Below are 23385 nucleotides of genomic sequence, written 5' to 3'. Positions count from 1 at the left end.
AGCTCCACAGAGTCACAGTTTGTTCATATTTATTGTTCTATGTTGTCAGCACAGAGAAATGACATCTGATTCATTCTTAAACATTCAGAAATGAATCCATACAAACAAACACATTCAATTACAAGAATTATCTAAATGTCCAGACATCTAAAAGACTAAAGAAATCCCTTTTAACACTAGCGTGTAAGAGAGTGTTTTGTTTAGTCTCCTCTCCTGTGGGAGTTAGCGTGTGTCCCTGCCTGGTGAAGGTCACTCCAGCTGAATGTTTACTACAAACAGAACTACACCTCATAAAAGTCTTCAGATTTTACAACTAGCTGATATTCTCGAGTCTCCCTCCAGTCGTCAGCCTCAGGTCCAGAAGAGTCTCCTTCAGTCTTGACTTCAGTCTGTGTTTGTACATGTCTCTCTGGATCAGAGTTCCTGTCTTGTTCTGGTCCTCCACAGTCCTCTCTGTTCAGCTCAGTTTGGTCTTCATGAGGCTCTGAAGCCTGACAGCCAACACGCATGTGTCTCTGTAACTGGAAAGGCCAAGAGAATCTTTGGTCACAAACGCTGCAGCTGAAGGGTTTCTCCCCTCTGTGATGAGCCATGTGGAGAGTCAAGTGATACTTTAATTGAAAGGTTTTATCACATTCAGAGCAGCCAAAGGGTTTCTCTCCTGTATGAATCCTATTGTGCCTGGTCATGTTGGCTTTATTGTTAAATCTTTTACCGCACACAGAGCAACTGAAGGGTTTCTCATCTGAGTGTATGATCATGTGTCTGGTCAGAGATTTTTTACATGTGAATCTGTTCCCACACTCAGAGCAGCTGAAGCGTTTCTGTTCAAAGTGACTTTTAATGTGTTTGAGTAAACACAGTTTCTTCTTGTATGTTTTGCCGCACTCAGAGCAGCTATGTGAATTTATCATCTTATCTTCTATGTTTTCTACAAAGCTCAAATCTGACTGATGTCCAATGTTCTCCTCCCAATCATAGTGAAAGTCTTCAGTCTCAGGTTCAGAAGAGTCTTCAGTCTTCACCTCGATCTCTGGATCGGAGTTGGTGGCTCCCTCTACAGCTTCCTCAGCCTCTCCATCAGCTCCTGTTTCTGCCTCTCTGTTCAGCTCAGAGTGGTCTTCATGAGGCTCTGAAGCAGGACCACCAACACACTTGTGTCTTTTTAACTGGAAGGTCCAAATGAATCTCTTGTCACAAACAGTGCAGTTGAAGGGTTTCTCCTCTCTGTGATGAGCCATGTGAACTTTCAGATGAGACTTTTGTTGAAATGTTTTACCACACTCAGAGCAGCTGAATGGTTTCTCTCCTGTGTGAATTCTCATGTGATCATTCAGATGTCCTTTGTTTTTGAAAGTCTTACCACACATAGAGCAGCTGTGGGACTTTGTTCTCTCATCTTTAATGTTTTTCACAGAGTTTAGACCTGACAGGTGTTCTCTGCTCTCCTTTAAATTATCACTGTCATCAGTGTCATGTTCAGAGAAGTCTTCAGTCTTGACTTCAGTCTCTGGATGTAAATGTCTCTCTGGATCGGAGCTGAGTTCTTCCTCTCCTTCAGCTCCTGTTTCTGCCTCTTGGTTCAGCTCTGTTTGGTTCCCATGAGTCTCTGAAGCAGGACAGCCAACACACTTGTGTCTTTTTAACTGAGTGCACCAAGAGAATCTTTGATCACAAACACTGCAGTTAAAGAGTTTTTCTCCTGTATGAATTATCTTGTGTCTGGTCATATTTGTTTTATCGTTAAATCCTTTACCACACTCAGAGCAGCTGAAAGGTTTCTCTCCTGAGTGAATTCTCATGTGTTTGGTCATGTTTGCTTTACGGGCAAATCTTTTACTGCATTTAGAACAACTGAAGGGTTTCTCTCCACTGTGTATTCTCATGTGATCAGCTAGATTACCTTTCCTTTCAAATGTTTTCCCACAGTCAGAGCAGCTATTTGGTTTCCTTTCAGTCTTCTGTCTCTTTTCTTTAATTTTTAGCACAGATTTAAAACCAGATGTATGTCCTCTGCTCTCCTTCCAATCATCACCATCTTCAGTCTCAGGGTCAGACGAGTCTTCAACCTTGACCTCGATCTCTGGATATAAAGGTCTCTGTGGATCTGAGTCCCTCTCTGGTTCTGCTCCTCCACAGTCCTCTCCATCAGCTCCAGTTTCCATCTCTTCAGTGTGTCTGTGATGAAGCTGTGAGGACTGAGCTTCCTCTTCATCATCTTCACTCTTCACAGTAACAAGAGTGAATGGAAACTTGATGTCAGTCTCCTCCGCTCCCTCCTGACTGCTCCACAGTTCCTCCTGTTCCTCTTTAATGTGCAGAGGCTCAGAGTCCTCCTGGTCCAGACTGGAGCTCCCCTCCTGCTGCTCATGAGGATCTTCTTCATCCAGCGACAGCTGCTGGACGTCTGCAGGAAACAACAAACACAAAAGAACACAGCCATGAGCGTATGTTGATATAATACTTCATTGAACTTTCACAGTTTCTTTGCTTTCAGACATGTGTTGCAGAGAATGTAATAAGACCTTTTTGATGTGATATACTGTTTGTGTGGCTTTAATTGTTCACCCCTCAGAGGGTCCCAGACCCCCGGTTGGAAACCAGTTTTGTAATGTATGTTTTTCAGAGAGCTCAGATGTAAATAAGCTTCGTAGATCACTCTTGCCAACCTGTTATGTTGTGCATGGCTCCTGCTGACTACACTTATTAACTTAAAGGAGCAGTCTGTAACTCTGCCCCTAGTGTTTAGAATGAGTACTGCAGTCTAAACTCTAATCATCACAGAGAGCTGTCCCCCCCCCTCCTCTCACACAGGTCAGCACGTGGTGGACACTGTAGCTTCAGTGTTTAGCCAGCTCAGCATGTGGTGGACACTGTAGCTTCAGTGTTTAGCCAGCTCTGCATGTAGAGACACTGTAGCTTCAGTGTTTAGCCAGCTCTGCATGTGGTGGACACTGTAGCTTCAGTGTTTAGCCAGCTCTGCATGTGGTGGACACTGTAGCTTCAGTGTTTAGCCAGCTCTGCATGTGGTGGACACTGTAGCTTCAGTGTTTAGCCAGCTCTGCATGTGGTGGACACTGTAGCTTCAGTGTTTAGCCAGCTCTGCATGGGTCTGTAAAGCTTTCTGCGTTCTAACCTCTCTCCATGTTTCATCTCCAACATTGATCCTAGTTTGAGCAGCTTTCTGCTGCTGGAGCTTATTAGAAACATGCAGAGGCTTTTTAGCTCGGGTACAATCACTTTTCATCGCCATCTCAGGGGACTTTAACCATGTTACATTGAACTCCACACTACCGGACTTTCACCAGTTTGTAAGCTGTCCCACCAGGAAGAACAGGACAATAGACCTCCTGTATGCAAACGTGAAGGACGCCTACACTGCCACCCCGTTACCACCTCTGGGTAAGTCCGACCACAACCTGGTCCTACTAAAGCCACAGTACAAGACTATGATCCAGAGACAACCGATAACTACTCGCACCTTCAGAAAGTGGTCTCCTGAGGCAGAGGAGGCGCTCAGAGACTGTTTTGAGACCACCGACTGGAGTGCCCTGCAAGAGACCCATGGTGATGACATTGAGGGGGTCACACACACTGCACAACTGACTACATGAACTTCTGTATGGACGTTGTGGTTTCCACTAAAACTGTGCGCTGCTTCCCGAACAACAAGCCCTGGATCACCAGCGATGTCAAGGAGATCCTTAACAGGAAGAAAAGGGCATTCAAGGAGGGAGATCAGGCAGAGCTGAAGCGTGTGCAGGGGGAACTCAAGGTCAGACTCCGAGAGGCAAAGGAGGAGTACAGAAGGAAGGTAGAACAGAAGCTGCAGCAGAACAATATGAGGGAGGTCTGGGAGGGCATGAAGACCATCACAGGCTGCAAAAAGAAAAACAACAACGCAGAAGACGGGGACCCTGAGAGAGCAAACCAGCTCAACTTGTTTTTTAACAGGTTTGACAACCCCGTCGCTGCAGCCAGTGCCTGTCCCCCCAGCACCCCTCCTCCCCCCCCCAGCACCCCTCTACACACCCCCTCCCTCCCTCTCACTCCCCCCAACACCTCCACCAGAACAGATACAACCTCCAGTGACAATCCATCCCCCCTCCCCCCACCATCACCAGAGACCAGGTGAGCAAGGAGCTGAAGAGACTCCGCCCCAGGAAGGCAGCAGGCCCGGACAAGGTGTGTCCCAGGATGCTAAAGGCCTGCTCTGCTGAGCTGGGGGAGCCACTTCAGCACGTCTTCAACATGAGCCTGAGGCTTGGGAAGGTTTTCTTCATGTGATGTAAAAAACGTCATATTGCATCGCATGAAGAAAACTTCTAGGCAAAGAAAAACATATTTTTCTCGTCTCAGTTCAAAATGAGGGCTGGACTCACGACCATTCAACACTACTACCATGTTTCTAATGATACACAGCTTCATGTAGAGGGGTGAAGGATCCCTTTAACTGTTTACAGGTCTCTTTTAATCAGCACATGTTTTTCTCTCCTTCACAGGTTATGTACATTATGCTATATAAGTTTAAGTCTAATGCTAATGCTAACTGCACAGGTTATGTACATTATGCTATATAAGTTTAAGTCTAATGCTAATGCTAACTGCACAGGTTATGTACATTATGCTATATAAGTTTAAGTCTAATGCTAATGCTAACTGCACAGGTTATGTACATTATGCTATATAAGTTTAAGTCTAATGCTAATGCTAACTGCACAGGTTATGTATATTATGCTATATAAGTTTAAGTCTAATGCTAATGCTAACTGCACAGGTTATGTACATTATGCTATATAAGTTTAAGTCTAATGCTAATGCTAACTGCACAGGTTATGTACATTATGCTATATAAGTTTAAGTCTAATGCTAATGCTAACTGCACAGGTTTAACCTTTACTCTTAGTCACATAGGGGCTGCTAAATCTTGTTTGGGGGATTATTGTATACAGGGGGGGGGGCAGTAGCTCAGTCTGGGGCGGCAGTAGCTCAGTCTGTAGGGACTTGGGTTGGGAACCGGAGGGTCGCCGGTTCAAGTCCCGGCACGGACCAAGTCCGGAAACTGGTCTGGTAGCTGGAGAGGTTCCAGTCCATTTCCTGAGCACTGCCGAGGTGCCCCTGAGCAAGGCACCGCACCCCAAAAACTGCTCTGGAGCGCTCGCTGTGGGCAGCAACCTCACTCTGAGACCTCTCCATTAATGCATGTCACTAGAACCCTGTTTGTGCATGAGTGTGTATCTCGGCCTATGTGTGTGTTAGACAGAGTGTAAACCGAATTTCCCCTCGTGGGATTAATAAAGTGTATAAAAATATATATATATATATGTATTGTAACTAATGTCTTGTGTCCTGCCTGTCTGTATACTGCTACTGGATGACCTGAATTTCCCTCGGGATCAATAAAGTATCTATCTATCTATCTATCATTTTAGCCTCCAAGTCACTGAAAGCAGCTGTGAGCATACAGACAGAAAGCTAGAAGAGATGTTTCAGCTGTGAACATGTTCTTCTTCTCTCTCTGACACGTGGAGCAGCACGAGCTGAACAGTGAATATAATGAAGCTCCAGGAGACACATGAGAACCCCAGGGAAGAGTGAGTGAAGAGGTTTAAAGTCCACAAAGCAAACAGAGCTGTGATCAGGAGCTAGCTGTGTGTGGATGCTAACATTAGCTCCCTGCTACATTGACAGGAAACGACAGCAAACCGACCTGCTTTGTGCAGCTGGATTTCCGGTGTTAAAATCACATCCAGATCTTCTAATTGTTGGTCAGACATGCTAACCGCCCTCGGAGTCTCTGCTTTAACCAAAACAAAGAATGTACTTCCGGTAAACTTCTCCGTTTTCCGGTTTTCGGTGATTGGCACTCAGAAGCTTTGCCGCCACCTGCTGTGTCGGAGTTCCACTTTCCGTCCTCGACACAGGATCCTCGTCTTCAGACTTCCAGATGTCCTCCTCGATTTCTCTTTTGAATGATTTATGATTTCAAAATGAGGACAAGTCACATTCATCAACAGCAGCGTGGAAATGCACCTCATGTTCTGTCTCTCTGGACTCTTTACTCTGCAGCAGCCTCTACCATCAGTGTGTGAATGTGTATGAATGGATGAGTTCATACTGATGGACTCTGCAGCAGCCTCTACCATCAGTGTGTAAATGTGTATGACCTTCCTGTTGAGAGATGTGAGTCTGAGGCTCATAAGAGTGTGTGGATGATGATCTTTATTATCTGTCCAACAAAGACAGCATGAAGCTTGATGAGTGCAGACCCTGAAGTAGATGTTAGTGGTTGGTTTCATCATAGCTTCATTTTGTGCAGTTACAAATGTATTATTATTATTATCCACAGGCAGAGTCAACTCTTCCAGCACTGTCCACACTTTCTCTTCTGTCTTTTCCTGTAATCATTTATCGTCATGATTTTTATGGGTAACTACGATAGATCAAAATGGCCGCTGCAATAAGACCTTCTAGTTGACACCAGAGTGCGTTCGGATTGTCCCTCCTATCTCCTTTCATTCGCCTTTTTCCCTTAACCCTAAAGTGTTGAAGTGGCGGCCATGATAAGAGCGGTTTGAATTCTCTAAAAGTGAAGGAAAGGAGGCTCAATGCTTCCTTTATCAGTTTATATAATGATTTAACTTATAATTACTTTCTGCCTTTGTCTTTATTTATTTATTGAGTGTGAAGAAGATGAACTTTACTTTGATACATTCTTGTTTCATGTTTGTGGAGATGATTTGCTGTTATTACATGTTGATACAGAGACACTGTCATATTAAACCTCGTTAATAAAAAGGCTCACAGATCATTGAAGTTCTCACTGTTCACAGTGTGAACGTGATGCTGCTGTTATAAAAGCATCAGAGTGAAGGATCCTTATATTTAACCGTCCTGCTTCTGACCATGATGTCCCCCCTAAGACGGCTCAGAGGACACCTACTGTCTGCCAACGTCCTCTCCACGTATCTAACATGCAGTATTACAGGAGAAGAGCTTGGACTAGAGAAGTATCAGTCTCTGGATGTCAGTGCCTCTCTTGAGCCGAGATCCTGTCTTCTTCCATCTGCTCCTGTTTCTCGTCTCTGATATCCTGAAGCCTGACCTCCAGCACACTTGTGTTTTTTTAACTGAAAGGGCCAAGAGAAGGTTTTGTCACAGTCACTGCAGCTGAAGGGTTTCTCCCCTCTGTTATGAGCCAGGTGAACTTTCAGATGAGACTTTTGTTGAAATGATTTTCCACATTCAGAGCAGCTAAAGAGTTTCTCTCCCGTGTGAATTCTCATGTGTTTGGAAAGATTAGCTTTATCATTAAATCTTTTACCACACTCAGAGCAACTAAATGGTTTCTCTCTGGTATGAATGACCACATGTCTGGTCATACTTTCTTTATGGTTGAATCTTTTACCACAATCAGAGCAGCTAAATGGTTTCTCTCTACTATGAATGATCAAATGTCTGCTCAGATGTCCTTTATTGTTAAAGCTTTTACCACACTCAGAGCAGCAGAAGGGTTTTTCTCCTGTATGAATCATCATGTGTTGACTCAAATTCCTTTTCCTGATGAAAGTTTTCCCACACTCAGAGCAATTATGCGTCTGTGGTCTCTTGTCTTTGACCTTCTCCACAGAGTTTACACCTGACTGATGTCCTCTGCTCTCCTTCCAATCATCACCATCTTCAGTCTCAGGGTCAGACGAGTCTTCAACCTTGACCTCGATCTCTGGATATAAAGGTCTCTGTGGATCTGAGTCCCTCTCTGGTTCTGCTCCTCCACAGTCCTCTCCATCAGCTCCAGTTTCCATCTCTTCAGTGTGTCTGTGATGAAGCTGTGAGGACTGAGCTTCCTCTTCATCATCTTCACTCTTCACAGTAACAAGAGTGAATGGAAACTTGATGTCAGTCTCCTCCGCTCCCTCCTGACTGCTCCACAGTTCCTCCTGTTCCTCTTTAATGTGCAGAGGCTCAGAGACCTCCTGGTCCAGACTGGAGCTCCCCTCCTGCTGCTCATGAGGATCTTCTTCATCCAGCGACAGCTGCTGGACGTCTGCAGGAAACAACAAACACACAAAAAGGGAAGCTGTGACTTCATCTTCATTCAAAACTTGTTTATTGTTATTATTGTGGGTTTGGGCTGCTTATCAAGAAACCTTTCGAAAGTGATGTTTACTGGAGAGGGAACTGTTGTTCTGGATATCAGCTCTGCTGTGATTATCTTCAGATCAGGAGCTAGCTGCGGCTAACACTGCGCTGTGTGTGGATGCTAATGTTAGCTAGCTCCCTGCTACATTGACAGGAAACTCCAGCAGACCAACCTGCTGTGTGCAGCTTGATGTTAAACTCCCGTCCAGCTGTGCTCTCTGTCGCTGCAGCTCCTCTTCGTCTCCACATGTTGCTGTTTGTCTCATACATATATAAAGATATATAAATATATATATAAAATGTTGTAAATAACTTGAATCAAATAAAGTGAGATACACAGAGATTCTCAAACCTTTTACACAGAGTACCACCTCAAATAATATAACTCTTCTAACACCATCATCGACCTTCCTGGTTACCACCGAGATGAAGGATTTACTGTCAAGCCTTATAATGACCTCGTTTGTTTGGAACATTCAACATGCACATCCTCACATCTGGCCGAGACGAGTCCAGGGTCTCTTTGGCTCTTCTCCAGGTGGTTGTGCTCCTCGTTGGTAGCGGCTAAAATAAACATAATTAAAGAAGTTGGGATTGTTTTAAATGTGCTGTAATACACAAAACATTATTGATTCCTATAACAGCGTGACATTTAATCAACATCCTCTTTCCTCACACACCTTGAATCCATGATGCACATACCCTTTGTCGGACCGTCTGTCCAGTCCTGTCAAAGTCCTCAGCCCTGAAATGCTCACTGCAGATCAGGGTCCGGTCTCTGACAACAAAGCCCTCCCTTCTCAGGGCAACTTCCCACCGCCGCCGCCTCCTCTCGCCAGCCTTCGGAAACCTTCAACATGCGAGAAAGGCAGCTTTAGAAATGAGCTTCAACATTTTCCAGCCTTCTTTTCTTTAACATGAAGGGTGAGGACAGACACACACTCCTCACTGATCACATATTTTGGTTAATTTTATGTATGCATGTATTTATGCACACTTTAAGGATAAGACAAACATAATACAATAGTTTTACAAAAAGTGTCAAAAAAACATGCAATGATTGTTCAACAGAGAAATCGTGAATTCTAGCAACCAAACATTTTCAGTTAGCTGATAGTTTGAAAGGCAGTGAAGTGTCTTACAGTGACGTCATGTCTGTTTCCACTTCACATCATTTCCAAAAAGCCAAACACAGTTGATGTGTTAGTTAGTGCCTCCTACAACTAGGACCACAAAATCAGTTCACGTGTGGAAACAATGATCTTTCCTACAGCACGTGAAGGCAGCAGAAGTCATAATATAGTTTCATCTCACAGGTGAAAGGTGATCCCACGTCATCCGTAGGCTGCACAGAAGTCCGCCATCTTCATCTTCAATAGTCACAACAAGCCAACACGTTCCTGTCTTCATGAGTCTCAATCTACGTGTTTGATTTGTTTAATGTCCGGGAGAAGTTTGTCATGTAACACGGTGAACCCACGGGAGCCTGTAGCCCAGTTAGACAGCTAATAAAGACAACAACATCCACAGAGACAGCTGTGCTGCACAGTTACGTTGTTTTACGATTTCAACATGAGCAAGCAGCCCGTGTCATACCGACATGTAATAAAGCAAACCGTTTTCAAAGCCGTCCATATTTCAGGAGTTCAGGGTATTTTTGTTGAAACTGATCACTCACCTCCCAACAGCTGCCGTAAAGCGCGTCAGAGCTGCCTGAGGTAAGATGGCGAATCACGCATGCGCCATCTTGTGCTTACATATAGCTATGTCTTTTCTCAGCGCCGCCTACCGGCTGTAAGAAAAGTCCTTCCTTAGTGTGGATTGATAGAGAGAGCTACTTTACTCCAACAGTGTCTTTTGAAAAGGCTCCAATGATTTGAAGTCTTTATTTCGAAATATTCAACACAGTTCTGTGATTGGCTGAGTCTGTCTTTGCCCCCGCCTCCTGCTTGGTGTGTCAGCTGTACAAACTGAAGGATTAGCCTCCATAGCTAGTGATTACTAGCCGGTGAACTAGAGCCCGGTTTAATGTCGCTGTCTGCCGGTTGTCAGCCCCCAAGGAGCCTCAGAACAGAGAAGCCCGAAACTATTGCCCAAACCCCCCCCAGGTAAACATGAACATGTTTACCTGCTTTATGTAAACAATGAACATGTTTACCTGCTTTATGTAAACAATGAACATGTTTACCTGCTTTATGTAAACAATGAACATGTTTACCTGCTTTATGTAAACAATGAACATGTTTACCTGCTTTATGTAAACAATGAGCATGTTTACCTGCTTTATGTAAACAATGAGCATGTTTACCTGCTTTATGTAAACAATGAGCATGTTTACCTGCTTTATGTAAACAATGAGCATGTTTACCTGCTTTATGTAAACAATGAGCATGTTTACCTGCTTTATGTAAACAATGAGCATGTTTACCTGCTTTATGTAAACAATGAACATGTTTACCTGCTTTATGTAAACAATGAACATGTTTACCTGCTTTATGTAAACAATGAACATGTTTACCTGCTTTATGTAAACAATGAGCATGTTTACCTGCTTTATGTAAACAATGAACATGTTTACCTGCTTTATGTAAACAATGAGCATGTTTACCTGCTTTATGTAAACAATGAGCATGTTTACCTGCTTTATGTAAACATAACAATGAGCATGTTTACCTGCTTTATGTAAACAATGAGCATGTTTACCTGCTTTATGTAAACAATGAGCATGTTTACCTGCTTTATGTAAAGAGATAACAGCTGTTATGAACTGATGATATACTAATAAAGGTTGATTGATTGATTGATTGATTGATTAACAGTGTGGGCAGGGAGGAAGAAGCAGCTCACATAGCTCCTTTTGAAAAAACTTACACCTTCGGCTCTTCAATCCCACAGGACAAGCTCCCGTCCAATCAGCAGTCAGTATGCACAGTTATCCTTCGTCCAGTTACTGACAGGTATCTGCAGCGCAAAGACTGACAGAGGTACAGACCAGGAATCAGCACAAATCCCCACAGAGGCAGAACAATTTAACAAACATCTGACTCAGTCATAACAGCAATCACTCTTTATTTGTATAGCACCATTTACAAAGACACTTTACAAAACAGCCATTGAAATACCTTACTTCTATACAACAGAGACCCAATATTTGATGTTTATTATCATGTTTTAGTCAGTCGAATAGTTCTCAATCTGTTATGTTATCTGTGTGTCATCACAGATTATACTCCTGCTGGCTGCAAACAAATCTACTTACGGGTACAAATAAAGTCATCATCATGAGCACAGCAACATTTAGCTACTGGGCAAAAGCAGACTCATGATGTGCCATCTGTGGAATCTGCACCAGGCTTGAAAAGACGATCTGCTTCTTCACGTTCATTTCCATCAGCTCCCGTTTCTCGTCTCTGAAGATCTGAAGCCTGAGCTCCAACACAGCTGTGATTTTTCAAATGAAAAGGCCAAAAAAATCTTTGGTCACATATCCTGCAGCGGAAGGGTTTCTCCCCTCTGTGATGTGCCATGTGGAGTGTCAGGCTTTGCTTTTGACTAAATCTTTTACCACACTCAGAGCAACTGAAAGGTTTCTCTCCTGAGTGAATTATCATATGTCTGGTCAGAGAACCTTTATTGGTCAATCTTTTCCCGCACTCAGAGCAGCTGAAGGGTTTTTCTACACTGTGGCGTTCCATGTGAGCCATCAAATCAGTCTTTTGCTGAAAAGCTTCATCACACTCAGAACAGGTCAATAGTTTGACCCGGGTATGAACCATCAGGTGTCTGCTCAGATATCTCTTTTGACTAAAATGTTCACCACATTCAAAGCATCTGAAGGCTTTTCCTGCTCTGTGGACTACCATGTGTCTGTTCAGATTCCCTTTACAGTTGAATCTTTTGTCACACTGAGAGCAGCTGAAGGGTTTCTCACCTGAGTGAATTCTCATGTGATCCATCAGATGCCATTTCCGTACAAATGTTTTACCACATTGAGAGCAGCTATGTATCTTTGATCTCTTATCTTTGACCTTCTCCACAGAGTTTAAACCAGACTGATGTCCTCTGCTCTCCTTCCAATCATCACTGTTATCAGTCTCAGGTTCAGAACAGTCTTCAGTCTTGACCTCAATCTCTGGAAAGGAGTTCCTGTCTTGTTCTGGTCCTCCACAGTCCTCACCATCAGCTTCTGTTTCTGCCTCTCTTTTTAGATCAGTTTGAATTTCATGATTCTCTGAAGCAGGACCACCAACACACTCGTGTCTTTTCAACTGGAAGGTCCATATAAATCTTTTGTCACAAACAGTGCAGCTGAAGGGTTTCTCCCCTCTGTGACGTGCCAGGTGAACTTTCAGATGAGACTTTTTTTTAAATGATTTCCCACACTCAGAGCAGCTAAAGAGTGTGTCTGTCTGTTCTTCAGTGTGAATTTTCTTGTGTCTGGTCACATTTGCTTTACTGTTGAATCGTTTACCACACTCCGAGCAACTAAACGGTTTCTCTCCTGTGTGACTCAACATATGTGCAGTTAGACTTCCCTTGCAGTTTAATTTTTCTCCACACTCAGAGCAGGTGAGGAGTTTTTCTTCATCATGGCACCCTATGTGAGATGCAAGATAAGACTTTCGGCTGAATCTTTTCCCACACTCAGAGCAGCTGAACGCTTTCTCCCCTCTGTGACGTCTTATGTGGAGTGTAAGGGTATGCTTCTGATTAAAACTTTTACCGCACTCAGAACAACTAAAGGGTTTCTCTCCTGTATGAATAATCATGTGTCTGGTCAGACTTCTTTTATGGATAAATATTTTACCACACTCAGAACAACTGTAGGGTTCTTCTGCTGTGTGTATTGTTGTGTGTTGGATGAGATTCCTGTTCCATTTAAATATTGGTCCCTTATCGTTAATTTTCTCCACAGAGATCAGACCTTCAGTCTGTGTTTGTACATGTCTCTCTGGATCAGAGTTCCTGTCTTGTTCTGGTCCTCCACAGTCCTCTCTGTTCAGCTCAGTTTGGTCTTCATGAGGCTCTGAAGCCTGACAGCCAACACGCATGTGTCTCTGTAACTGGAAAGGCCAAGAGAATCTTTGGTCACAAACGCTGCAGCTGAAGGGTTTCTCCCCTCTGTGATGAGCCATGTGGAGCGTAAGGCTGTGCTTTTGATTAAATGTTTTACTACAAATGGAGCAACTGAACGGTTTCTCTCCAGTGTGAAGTATCATGTGTCTGGACAGAGATCCTTTACGGGAAAACTTTTTCCCACACTCAGAGCAGCTGTGTGTTTTTAATCTCTTATTGTTCATGTTGTCCAACGAGTTTACACCTGACTGATGTCCTCTGCTCTCCTCCCAATCATCGTGACAGTCTTCAACCTTGACCTCGATCTCTGGATATAAAGGTCTCTGTGGATCTGAGTCCCTCTCTGGTTCTGCTCCTCCACAGTCCTCTCCATCAGCTCCAGTTTCCATCTCTTCAGTGTGTCTGTGATGAAGCTGTGAGGACTGAGCTTCCTCTTCATCATCTTCACTCTTCACAGTAACAAGAGTGAATGGAAACTTGATGTCAGTCTCCTCCGCTCCCTCCTGACTGCTCCACAGTTCCTCCTGTTCCTCTTTAATGTGCAGAGTCTCAGAGACCTCCTGGTCCAGACTGGAGCTCCCCTCCTGCTGCTCATGAGGATCTTCTTCATCCAGCGACAGCTGCTGGACGTCTGCAGGAAACAACAAACACACAAAAAGGGAAGCTGTGACTTTGTGTGAAAAAGCAAATGTTTAATCAATCAGTTTTGAATCATTTGAGAGTTATCACGGGACCCTGAACATAAAGACAAGGTCTGTCACATCTCTGCATCTCTAATAAAATATCTTAGACACCTGAACGTGCTGGAGGACTTTAGGTGTCCTGGTGAACCCGGGAGCTGTGCAGTCTGGGACACTAGCTCCTGGTAGGATCTCCCAGAGGCCAAATGGTCGGGGGAGGGATCAGATTACGAGCACTTCTTCAAACCCCTATGATGCAGCAGAAATAGAAACCATTCACTTCGAGCCATGCTCGGGGAAGACACGTGTCTGGACTGTCCTACGAGGCGTAACGTCAAGCTCCCCCCAAAAGAACTCACAGGAACCGCCCTGTAAACCCACCAACCGCAGTGAGAGACTTGGGGGGGCACATGAAGCTGGGTGGCAGGCGTAAGCGTGTACCATGCTATGCTAATCCAACCTGATCATGGCCCAGATCTCCAGACGCTCACCTCGCTGTCAGGGAAGGAGCCCGAGCTGCTACGTTCAGGTCAACACACAGCACCAGTTCTGGGCCGGACGGGGGTGAGTGCTAGCTTGGAATTTTCCCCACTGAATGAGAGGGTCACATCCCTGCAACGTCATGTTGTGGAGAGGAAGGCTCTGACTGTGTCCGACAGCCAAGGCCAAAAGATGGACAATGGACTTTGGATCTGTGGCCGCATATTTTGGACACTCGGGTGAAGAGAGGGGCGGAGCTGTCAACTGAGCACCACCTGGTGGGAACATCCGGCACAGGCCCCTTGCGGTCTGTGAGGTCTTCACCTCCCACTTCCAGAAAAAAGGATCTTTCATCTCAGGGGAGGTTGGGGAAGTGGAGTCAGGGGGGTTCATGTTCAAAGCTGGGATCGCCCCCTCCGGGTGGGATCGCCTCCTCAGGTGAGAGAAGGAGACCAAGTATCTCGAGGTCTCGCTCACTAATGAGGGTCAGATAGAGCGGAGATGGACAGGCGGATTGGCTCAGTGTCTGCAGTGATGCTGGTGTTGTAGCGTTGAAGAGGAAACTGAGCTTGAAGGCAAAACACAACAACAACAACAAAAACAAAAACAATGACAACAACCCCCCCCCCCCCCACCCCCACTAAGCTCCATAAGAGCATTAATAAGACAAGAGGTTTATAGTCCAGAAAGCAAACAGAGCTGTGATCAAGAGCTAGCTGCGGCTAACACTGCGCTGTGTGTGGATGCTAACGTTAGCTAGCTCCCTGCTACATTGACAGGAAACTCCAGCAGACCAACCTGCTGTGTGCAGCTTGATGTTAAACTCCCGTCCAGCTGTGCTCTCTGTCGCTGCAGCTCCTCTTCGTCTCCACATGTTGCTGTTTGTCCTGACAGCTCTCTCAGCCGCCGTCTCAACACATCTTTGACCTCCTGAAACCCGGACACCTGACACACACATCCAAGAGTCACACAAGGACAACAACACGCTCCTCTCAACACACACACACACACACACACACACACACATCCAAGAGTCACACAAGGACAACAACACGCTCCTCTCAACACACACACATCTCTACTGGACTCGGCGACAAAGAGTCCTGACGACCCGGAAACAGATATGCTACTTCCGGTGTTGTGCTGAGAAAGTATTGTATGCACCTTGTGGACTACGTTTCTACACTGTCACGTTTTGCATCCAGCCTGAAACGTGCTCTCAGTCACTTCAGTGTGTTTGCAGACTCTCTGAAAGTCCACATACCCTGACCCCCCCCTCAAACACTTTGCTGGCTGCAGGGATGACAGCCACTGACAAACGGTTTGCTTTCATTCACACTAAGAAGGATTTTATTTTCAAAAAGAAACCACTATGTTCTCATTCATGCTCCATCAGTGGAGTTCTGTTGTCCAGTTGAAGACCTGGTTTCAGAATCACAAATACTTGATTAATCCCAGGGGGGGGGTTAGTGAAGAATAGATGGAGAAGTCCTGTTCTTATCGACTCTTTACAAAAGCCTTGAACTGCGTCACACCTCCTGCACAAAACTTCTTTTGGTCTTCTGTCACAGCATTTAACATTTCTACTCTTTCATCACCTTTCAGTGGGCGGGAGGGAGAGTGGACCCGGATCAGAGAGTTCAGGAGGAGACATCTTTGTGCAGCAGAGTTTGATGTGAGCCAGCAGAGGAGGGACGTGCTCGCTGTGTTCTTCATCCAAATCTTTGAGAACGATTTAGGAAGAGACACACACACACACACACACACACACACACACACACACACACACACACACACAGACACAGACACACAGACACACAGACACACAGACACACAGACACACAGACACACAGACACACACACACACACACACACACACACACAGACACACAGACACACAGACACACAGACACACAGACACACACACACACACACACACACACACACACACACACACACACACAGACACACACACAGACACACACACACACACACACACACACAGACACACACAGACACACACAGACACACACACACACACACACACACACACACACACACACACACACACACACACACACACACACAGACACACACAGACACACACACACACACACACACACACCTAAAACCTCATTACTAACCCATCAATGCCCCTCCATACCTTAAAGAACTGCTCGCACGGTACTCCAACCCCCCAGGACTGAGCTCTGCTGTATGGGGGGGGGGGGGGGGGGCAGAGCCTTCTCTCCTGCTGCCCCATATCTACAGAGAGCTCTGATATGTGAACAGATCCTTCAACCTGAAAACGTTTGTCCTTAGAGGAGCCTTCACACAGCGGATGAGTGCGCGTGCTCCGTTTCCTCTGAAAGTCAACAAACTTTCTTTTTGTGACATTCGGGTCCAGATGATTGAGGTGAGACCAGTCCACCAGATGTTTCACCTCCTCTTGATTCACCTTTTATTGATTGTGCTGTTTACAACAAGAGAGAAATGTTTCTAAAGAGAATGAAAGAAATCATGTTGGAGAGCAGAAAGAGAAGAAGAGTCAAACCAGCAGCAGTGAGTCAGCTCAGCACTGGGAACACTGGCCTCTCCTAAGAGTCTATGAGACCCAAGTCTGGGAGCGTTCCCATCGTCCACTGGTCTGCAGGGAGCCGACCTCCTCTTTTGAAACACAGCCCCTCTCGTCTTCGTCATTTGGGTTTTCGAAGCTCTGAAGCCGGACTGCCAACACACACCTGTGAATTCTGAACTGATAAAATCAAGAAAAGATTTGATGACCAACAAAGTAGCCACATGGCTCCTCCCCTCTGTGATGTGCCACATGAACTGTAAGATTAGATTTCTTTCTGAATCTTTCACCCCACTAAGAGCAGCCGTATGGTTTCACTCTGCTTTGAGTCAGCAGGTCAGGAATCTTTTTGACGAACATTTTTTAACCAACCTTAGAGCAGATCAAGGATGAGCTGTCATCTGTTCGTTCGGGTTGCCACATCATGTGAAGCTCTTAACACATTCATTGTCCTGAGGTATGAGTGTTCAGGTGTCTGCTTAGATATCTTTTATTACTAAATGATTTACCACACTCAGAGCAACTGAAGATTTTCTCTGCCGAGTGAGTTTTCATGTGTGTGGTCATATTTCCTTTCAGATTAAACATTTTACCACACTCAGAGCAACTGAATGGTTTTTCTCCTGTGTGTGTTTTCATATGAGCTGTCAGGTTGCCATTTCGGGTAAAGCTTTTACCACATTCAGAGCAGCTGAAGGGTTTCTCTCCTGTGTGAATTCTCATATGTTCTGTTAGTGAACCTTGTTGAGTAAATCTTTTACCACACTGAGAGCAGCTAAATGGTTTCTCTCCACTGTGAGTTCTCACATGTTCTCTCAGATGTCTCCTCTGGTTGAATCCCTTCCCACAGTCAGAGCAGCTGAAGAGATGACCTCTGTGATTTGCCATATGCATTCTCCAACCAGACTTAAAGTTAAATCCCTTCCCACACTCAGCGCAGCTGAATGGTTTAACTTCAGTATGAGTCATCAGATGGTTTTTCAGATCATTGTTTTGACTAAATTGTTTACCACACTCAGAGCAGCTGAATGGTTTCTCTGTTGCATGATTTATCATATGTCTGATTATACTTCTTTTGTGGCCAAATTTTTTTCCACACACTGAGCAGCTGAAAAGTTTCTCTCCTGTGTGAGTTATTATGTGTGTGCTCAGATGTCCTTTCCTTTGAAAAGATTTCCCACACTCCGAGCAGCTGAGTGACGTCTTAACAGTCTGTGGTCTCTTGTCTTTGACCTTCTCCACAGAGTTTACACCTGACTGATGTCCTCTGCTCTCCTTCCAATCATCACTGACATCAGTCTCAGCATCCGACGAGTCTTCAACCTTGACCTCGATCTCTGGATATAAAGGTCTCTGTGGATCTGAGTCCCTCTCTGGTTCTGCTCCTCCACAGTCCTCTCCATCAGCTCCAGTTTCCATCTCTTCAGTGTGTCTGTGATGAAGCTGTGAGGACTGAGCTTCCTCTTCATCATCTTCACTCTTCACAGTAACAAGAGTGAATGGAAACTTGATGTCAGTCTCCTCCGCTCCCTCCTGACTGCTCCACAGTTCCTCCTGTTCCTCTTTAATGTGCAGAGGCTCAGAGTCCTCCTGGTCCAGACTGGAGCTCCCCTCCTGCTGCTCATGAGGATCTTCTTCATCCAGCGACAGCTGCTGGACGTCTGCAGGAAACAACAAACACACAAAAAGGGAAGCTGTGACTTTGACACCAAATCATTAAAAAGTTCAGGCCAGAAAGAGACGAGCGTCCTCTCTGACCGGCCGTTCTCTGCTTCTCTATTTGAAGTTATCAGCCGCACTGATTCCAGGTGATCAGGAATATTTCTCTTCAAAGTGTGCTTTCAGGAAACTTCTGCCAAACAATCGAAGAGGACGAGAAGTGACAGCAGATCACGTGTGTGTGTGTGTTTCAGCTAGCTGCTGAGTAGAGATAGCTGACTGTCTCCACCAATGGTTTAGTTCCTGAGGAACACCCACGTGGCTCTCTGACAGCGCATTCAGCCGGCGGACGGATCGTTCAGATCCAGACTGCAGCCCACTTCCTGAACATCACTGAGCTTCAGGAGTAAAGGGCTCAGCTTTGTGTGCGTCTCTATGCCCCGCCCCCTCCTGACTTCTTGAATGGTCTGATACAGCACTGTGTGATTAAAACGCTTTGACATGCTGACGTTGATGATAAACGGATCAAAGTGGCTCGTGGCTCGTGACCCCCTCCCCCCCCATGTGTATGAGGAAGGATGAGCTAGCTGCGGCTAACACTGCGCTGTGTGTGGATGCTAACGTTAGCTAGCTCCCTGCTACATTGACAGGAAACTCCAGCAGACCAACCTGCTGTGTGCAGCTTGATGTTAAACTCCCGTCCAGCTGTGCTCTCTGTCGCTGCAGCTCCTCTTCGTCTCCACATGTTGCTGTTTGTCCTGACAGCTCTCTCAGCCGCCGTCTCAACACATCTTTGACCTCCTGAAACCCGGACACCTGACACACACATCCAAGAGTCACACAAGGACAACAACACGCTCCTCTCAACACACACACACACACACATCCAAGAGTCACACAAGGACAACAACACGCTCCTCTCAACACACACACATCAGGACCACGGAGCACACACACATCTCTACTGGACTCGGCGACAAAGAGTCCTGACGACCCGGAAACAGATATGCTACTTCCGGTGTTGTGCTGAGAAATGCATCCAGCGTTCAGAATGACCCTGCAGAGCCTCCGTATGTGTGATGTTCTCTTTTTATTGGGTCGGCGTTTCTCCATTGAGTTCCCACAAGACAACAAAGCTACTCGAGTTAGCTTAGCATGCTCCAGCTGAGACTGCTTTCAGGACTAACGACGACCTCCCGAGTTTTACCGACACATGAAGAGACCAACAGCAGGTCAGCTGTCTTTAGTTTCCTGTACATGTAAAGATGTTGCTCTGGTGTGGCATGATAAGATCCAGGGTCACAGATTGGATGAACATGTGTATCCATCGATGTTGTTTGGATGTGATCTATGAAAACAGTGTGAATGTTTCCTCTCCACCTGCACTGAATGCTTCCATCAAACAGAAAGCTGTCTGTGAGTCTGAAGCTTCGGCTCCTCTGCCTCAGTGTCTAACCACGTCGTTTTCATTCTACATCCATCCAAACATCTGTGGATGCAACCCCAGAGCAAGAAGCTCTGCATACACGTCTTTACATGCCAGCTGGGTGCAAGGCTCCAAGAAGAACAGCGAACACACAGTCAACGAGTTTTTGATTCAAGTGGAGTGTGATGATGAACATGAAGAGTCCAAGCTGTTTTCTCTCCTCACACATCGTTCACTTTCTGAAGTTTAACTGCAGTTCAAAATGTTCTTGAGCCTCTCCGTCCTCTCTTCTGTCCACTTCATGCTCCGAACACATCCAGACAATAATACTGGAAGCTGTGAGCTCCCTTTGGATCATCAAGGAGCTGCATCATTTTCCAAACATGTTTGTAAGCGGTCCATCGAGGACGTCCACTTTACAAACATGTAACACACACACACAGCCTTCACACTGTGTGGGGGGGCGCTGTACTGAGTGTGGTCACATGCAGACACCAGCTGATACCTGCGGGATGCACACAGGATGAGAGTGAACGGAAGTAAGCGTAAAGATTAAAACCTTAAGAACTTGCTTGATCATGTTGTGCTATAAGAACAAGAAGTCATCAGCCGATTGATTGATGTGACTTTTAGGGAGGAACTGGAAAAAAATCAGATCAAGTTACTTTTTCTATTTTGGTTTCTAAAATAAAGTCACAGCTTCCCTTTTTGTGTGTTTGTTGTTTCCTGCAGACGTCCAGCAGCTGTCGCTGGATGAAGAAGATCCTCATGAGCAGCAGGAGGGGAGCTCCAGTCTGGACCAGGAGGACTCTGAGCCTCTGCACATTAAAGAGGAACAGGAGGAACTGTGGAGCAGTCAGGAGGGAGCGGAGGAGACTGACAAGATCAAGTTTCCATTCACTCTTGTTACTGTGAAGAGTGAAGATGATGAAGAGGAAGCTCAGTCCTCACAGCTTCATCACAGACACACTGAAGAGATGGAAACTGGAGCTGATGGAGAGGACTGTGGAGGAGCAGAACCAGAGAGGGACTCAGATCCACAGAGACCTTTATATCCAGAGATCGAGGTCAAGGTTGAAGACTCGTCGGATGCTGAGACTGATGTCAGTGATGATTGGAAGGAGAGCAGAGGACATACATCTGGTTTTAAATCTGTGGACAACATGAACAATAAGAGAACAAAGACACACAGCTGCTCTGAGTGTGGGAAAAGATTCAAAAGGAAATGGAATTTGACCACACATATGAAAAATCACACAGAACTGAAACCCTTCTGCTGCTCTGAGTGTGGGAAAAAGTTTTCCCGTAAAGGATCTCTGTCCAGACATATGATACTTCACACTGGAGAGAAACCGTTCAGTTGCTCCATTTGTATTAAAAGATTTAATCAAAAGCACAGCCTTACGCTCCACATGGCTCATCACAGAGGGGAGAAACCCTTCAGCTGCAGCGTTTGTGACCAAAGATTCTCTTGGCCTTTCCAGTTACAGAGACACATGCGTGTTGGCTGTCAGGCTTCAGAGCCTCATGAAGACCAAACTGAGCTGAACAGAGAGGACTGTGGAGGACCAGAACAAGACAGGAACTCTGATCCAGAGAGACATGTACAAACACAGACTGAAGTCAAGACTGAAGGAGACTCTTCTGGACCTGAAACTGAAGTCTGTCAAAATGTGAAGGACACACAAGTATATCAGTCAAGTTTGAACTCTGTGGACAGAATTCAAGATAATGGACAATGCACTGTTGAGAAGCCAAACAGCTCATCTCTGTGTGCTAAACCATTAACAACAAAAACGAATGTTTTCATACACATGACAGCTCACAAGAGGGGAACTCTTATCAGCTGCTCAGAATGTGGCAAAATATTCACCCTGAAGAGTAGCCTGAACAGACACACGATGAGCCACAGAGGAGAGAAACCATTTGTTTGCTCTGAGTGCGGTAAAAGTTTCAGCCGAAGGTCTTATCTTACATCTCACATGGGAAGTCATGGTGAAGAGAAACTCTTCAGCTGCTCTGAGTGTGGTAGAAGATTTAATTATAGAGGAAGTCTTACGGCACACATGATGATTCACAGAGGAGAGAAACCGTTCAGCTGCTCAGAGTGCGGTAAAAGATTTATCAGTAAAGCCAATATGACCAGACACATGAGAATTCACACAGGAGAGAAACCCTTCAGCTGCTCTGTATGTATTAAAACATTTAAACAAAAGTCTCACCTGACAATTCATATGGCTCATCACAGAGAGGAGAAACCCTTCAGCTGCACTGTTTGTGACAAGAGATTCATGTGGACTTTCCAGTTAAAAAGACACAAGTGTGTTGGTGGTCCTGCTTCAGAGCCTCATGAAGACCACTCTGAGCTGAACAGAGAGGCAGAAACAGGATCTGATGGAGAGGACTGTGGAGGACCAGAACAAGACGGGAACTCCGCTCTAGAGGGACATGAACATCCAGAGATCGAGGTGAAGATTGAAGAGTCCTCTGAACCTGAGAGTGAAGACAGTCACGATAATTGGAAGGAGAGCAGAGATCATGAGTCAGCTGTGAACAAAGATAAAAGGAAGACTGTTAAGAAATCTCATAGCTGCTCTCTGTGTGGTGAGACATTCATAAGGAAAGGGCATCTGATGTCACATATAAAAATCCACACAAGAGGGAGACCATTCAGCTGCTCTCCATGTAGCAAAAGTTTGAACTGTGCCTTTTCGGTTTAATCTCTTTCCTCACTGAAGCCGCCTAGCTGAATTTCCCTCGGGATCAATAAAGTATCTATCTATCTATCTATCTATCTATCTATCTATCTATCTATCTATCTAGCTCTACCTCCACTCAAAGAGTGCAGCTGTGGCTCAGCTAGCAGAGGTGCCATTTCCTGTGAGCAACGTGTCTGATGTGTCCTTGGGCAAGACACTTAACCCTAAATTGCTCCCCCTGCTGCGTCTGGGTTTATGAATGTGTATAAAGGGGATTAATTACTTCTGATGGTCAACATGCAGATCAACCTGCTGTCAGTGTGTGAGCGTGTCGATGTAACAAGATGGGTGTAAACTTTCCTCTCTGTACAATGTAAACATTAAATATTAACAATGAACTCAAAGTCTAGTTCAGGCTTCAAACATTCACATTGAAAGTCTGTGATTGGTCCCTCCACTTCCTGTTTTTAAGTCTCTGTTCTCTAACATGTGTTTAAGCACTTTGTAAACTCGGCTGTGTGTAAATAAAGCCTGATTGGATGAAGTTCTTTCAGCTTCTTCTTATTACACTGTTGACTGTCTTAATATGAGATTGACTATCTAACAAGTCCGGACTCATGTCACTTAAACAAGTTCAATATGTTTCAT

General features: G+C 45.2%; 5 protein-coding genes across 8 annotated transcripts; 1 reads left to right on the top strand and 4 right to left on the bottom strand.

Annotated features, from left to right (window-relative positions):
* Positions 1–202: 202 nt before the first annotated feature.
* Positions 203–5875, bottom strand: LOC306839352 (uncharacterized protein). The gene is made up of 2 exons (XM_079367991.1): positions 5711–5875; positions 203–2407 (listed from the first exon to the last, which is right to left on the bottom strand). Exons 1-2 carry the CDS (start codon positions 5775–5777, stop codon positions 282–284), a joined length of 2193 nt encoding a protein of 730 aa, XP_079224117.1. The 5' UTR covers positions 5778–5875; the 3' UTR covers positions 203–281.
* Positions 5876–6221: 346 nt separating this feature from the next.
* Positions 6222–9594, bottom strand: LOC306839841 (uncharacterized protein). Of its 2 annotated transcripts, none has more exons than XM_079368765.1 (4): positions 9457–9594; positions 8823–8992; positions 8316–8706; positions 6222–8047 (listed from the first exon to the last, which is right to left on the bottom strand). In XM_079368765.1, the coding sequence occupies exons 3-4, from the start codon at positions 8410–8412 to the stop codon at positions 7014–7016; spliced, it is 1131 nt and encodes a 376-aa protein (XP_079224891.1). In that variant the 5' UTR covers positions 8413–8706; positions 8823–8992; positions 9457–9594; the 3' UTR covers positions 6222–7013. The 2 variants fall into 2 exon arrangements, with proteins under 2 accessions (XP_079224891.1, XP_079224890.1); XM_079368764.1 differs by having other exon boundaries at positions 8845–8992.
* Positions 9595–11405: 1811 nt separating this feature from the next.
* LOC306839416 (uncharacterized protein) lies at positions 11406–15390 on the bottom strand. Its single transcript, XM_079368128.1, has 2 exons — positions 15177–15390; positions 11406–13849 (listed from the first exon to the last, which is right to left on the bottom strand). The coding sequence occupies exons 1-2, from the start codon at positions 15334–15336 to the stop codon at positions 11463–11465; spliced, it is 2547 nt and encodes an 848-aa protein (XP_079224254.1). The 5' UTR covers positions 15337–15390; the 3' UTR covers positions 11406–11462.
* Positions 15391–16729: 1339 nt separating this feature from the next.
* LOC306839418 (uncharacterized protein) lies at positions 16730–19647 on the bottom strand. 2 transcript variants are annotated; one of them, XR_013781189.1, is made up of 3 exons: positions 19282–19647; positions 17326–18614; positions 16730–17133 (listed from the first exon to the last, which is right to left on the bottom strand). XR_013781189.1 is itself a non-coding variant. In XM_079368131.1 (2 exons), the coding sequence occupies exons 1-2, from the start codon at positions 19496–19498 to the stop codon at positions 17398–17400; spliced, it is 1434 nt and encodes a 477-aa protein (XP_079224257.1). In that variant the 5' UTR covers positions 19499–19647; the 3' UTR covers positions 16730–17397. The 2 variants fall into 2 exon arrangements, 1 of the variants encoding a protein (XP_079224257.1); XM_079368131.1 differs by having other exon boundaries at positions 16730–18614.
* An 11-nt stretch (positions 19648–19658) lies between these two features.
* Positions 19659–22780, top strand: LOC306839417 (uncharacterized protein). 2 transcript variants are annotated; one of them, XM_079368130.1, is made up of 2 exons: positions 19659–19682; positions 20771–22780. In XM_079368130.1, exons 1-2 carry the CDS (start codon positions 19664–19666, stop codon positions 22756–22758), a joined length of 2007 nt encoding a protein of 668 aa, XP_079224256.1. In that variant the 5' UTR covers positions 19659–19663; the 3' UTR covers positions 22759–22780. The 2 variants fall into 2 exon arrangements, with proteins under 2 accessions (XP_079224256.1, XP_079224255.1); XM_079368129.1 differs by lacking the exon at positions 19659–19682 and adding an exon at positions 19780–19844.
* The last annotated feature ends 605 nt before the right edge of the window (positions 22781–23385 follow it).

Source organism: Symphodus melops (genome assembly GCF_947650265.1).
Source record: "Symphodus melops genome assembly, chromosome: 18".
NCBI lineage: Eukaryota > Metazoa > Chordata > Actinopteri > Labriformes > Labridae > Symphodus > Symphodus melops.
The sequence above is the reverse complement of the archived record's forward strand: the minus strand, read 5'-3'. Positions and strand labels throughout refer to the sequence as shown.